Source organism: Mandrillus leucophaeus, unplaced genomic scaffold, assembly GCF_000951045.1.
Source record: "Mandrillus leucophaeus isolate KB7577 unplaced genomic scaffold, Mleu.le_1.0 Scaffold4, whole genome shotgun sequence".
NCBI classification, from domain to species: Eukaryota; Metazoa; Chordata; class Mammalia; order Primates; family Cercopithecidae; genus Mandrillus; species Mandrillus leucophaeus.
In genome coordinates, this window is record NW_012104253.1 from 4,144,331 (window position 1) to 4,146,746 (window position 2,416).

Consider the following 2,416-nt stretch of genomic DNA (forward strand, 5'->3'; position numbering starts at 1 on the left):
TGAATTTAATAAAATAACTAGTAGTTTTTACTTAATTTAAGCACTAGCTCTGAAAGTGCCTTTTTTTTTTTGCCCTCAAGGTAACTGCATGTACAAGTAAAATAAAGCTTAACTCCCACATCCTGGAGGCAGGCGAGGTAAGTTCAGGTGGAAATGTTAAACTCAGCTCACGGTTCTTGGGTGGAAACAGTTTCGTAAACATTTGCAGTTTCGTAAACATTTGCCGGGCGCTTACGATGCCTCAGGCCCTGTAATCATCACTCAACACTGCCACGGTTAAGATGCTTCTTTACGATGCTATCCAAGTACTAAGCAGAAAGTCCACAAACTTTGGAGCGTTGTCAAGAAGGGAAAGCTGCAAGCACCTGCTCTATGCACGACCCGTGGGAAGCATGTTCAAAACGTGTTCTTTATTTACTTAAAAAACCCACAAAACTCTCCGAGAGAGAGAGAGAGAGTGTGTGTGTGTGTCTGTGTGTGTGTATGTATGTATGTGTAAGAGACAGGCTCTCACAATGCTGTCCAGGCTGGACTCAAACTCTTGGACTCAAGTGATTCTTCTACCTCAGCCTCATGATCTGCAGGCATAATGCACCACCATGCCCAGATCTCCTAGAGCTTAAAGCGGGTCCTAAAGCTCCCACATATCAGGCTCTGTACACACATTTTTTTCTTTTTTTTTTTTTAGAGACAGGGTCTTGCTATGTTGCCCAGGTTGGTCTTGAACTCTGGACCTCAAGTGATCCTTCTTCCTTGGTCTCTCAAAGTGTTAGGATTATAGGCCCGAGCCAGCACGCCTGGTCCCAGGACATATTTAAATGCCATAGCCCTCCAGGTCCTGAGTACTGTGTCTCTTCATTTCCCACCTCAATTCTGGTAGCAGTAACAGCAGCAGCAACAATAATGATCGTAATAATACTCACAAATGCTAATAGAGTTGTTACTAGGCCAGGCAACCTAAGAAACATTTTACATTCTAGTTCATTTAAATGTAAAAACAACCCTATGTCCCCCCCCATTTTATAGGTAAGGAAATTGAGGCACAAAAACATTCAGTAACTTGCTCAGGAGTTCCTCTGCTAGCATATGTCAGAACCAGGACTCGAACTGACCAGTGTGACTCCATGCCTGGTTCTTAACCACCAAGTTCTCCCAAGGTAGGCTCTCCAGCCAACGGCAGGACCATAACCCAGGCAATCAAGACACTCATCCCGGGAAAAGCCTTGTTCCTCCCTCCAAAGCTACCACTGCAAATGTCCAATAAAAGCCACACGTAATTTTGCTTCTTTGCTTTAACTGCCCTGCTGAAAAACTTTTTGCTAGTCCCTCTCCCATGGTCTACCCTAAGTATCAAGCCAGCCCAACGTCTTCCAGTATTTGGGGCCTTTCACTGTGCAAGCCCCAGCGCCGTTCCAATTTCATTTCCAATCTCTTTCCTATCGGCACTCCAGGCCCTAGAAATGCTGCATCGCCCTCTTCCCAGCACATGTGGGCTCACTCCGGCCCTTCTGCCTTCGCTGCTTTTCCTGCCTGCGCTGCTTTTCCTGCCTGCGATGCCCACTCCAGCCTCTGCCTGTGACCTGCTCACCCAGAACTCCGGCTCAGATGGCACCACCACTGTGGAAGTCTCCCTTGGCGGCTCTGACGGGCAGTTACTTACATCCTATTCTGTGGTCCCTAAATACCTTACATGTACCTTTATTAAAACACTTACTGCAATACATTCCACTTAGCTGTTTGAGAACCTGTCTACCCTGAAAAACTAAGAGCCTTGAGGGGAAGGCCGCTGTTCACTTCTTATCTATTTTGCCAACACAGTTTCTTGCCCTAAGTATTTAATAAACTTTTGTTAAACATATGAATGAATAATTAAATTCAAAAATAAAGTCTTCATTGTTTTCTCCCATCTCTCTCAAACGATTGTTCTGGAATACGGAAACAGGATGGCAAGTTTAAAACAGATCTGGATATGTAGCTTCAGGGATACATCTGTACAAATCTACATCTCACAAGTGGCAAAGAGATACAAACTCCATTCTTTCCTCCTCTGAACTGTTGTATCTCTAAATCTAGAGGCAGGCAGCAGCTTTCTCTGAGAACACATGCAACCTCGGCTCAATGCAGTGACAGTGCTAGGACACCGAGAGAGCCAGAGCTGTGGGAGGGCAGAGGTAGAACAAGAGAGGGTCTCGGCATCAGGCCAAGACAAAGTCCTACTTACCTCCTTCTTGGGAATTCATGATGTTCAGGGCAAACAGCATTGCATTGGAGAACGTGGTTGCCTCTTCTTTACTTGCAAAGTTTAAGCCGTAGACCTGGCGGGCATCTCGCCACTGGTGGAAGGTTGGCGTGGCCTGATTGTACTTCAGCCCTTTCACGATTGAATAATTGATCACAACCTGGAGGAGAAAGGAGA

The 2,416-nt window shown here is 45.7% G+C and overlaps 1 protein-coding gene across 1 annotated transcript in view; it reads right to left on the minus strand.

Moving 5' to 3' along the window:
- EVL (Enah/Vasp-like) overlaps positions 1-2,416 on the minus strand; it is an 85,615-nt gene that overhangs the window by 42,594 nt on the left and 40,605 nt on the right. The window contains exon 3 of the mRNA XM_011991645.1: positions 2,222-2,399. Within this exon, the coding sequence (XP_011847035.1) occupies positions 2,222-2,399 (178 nt within the window). The remainder of the gene's footprint in view (positions 1-2,221; positions 2,400-2,416) is intronic.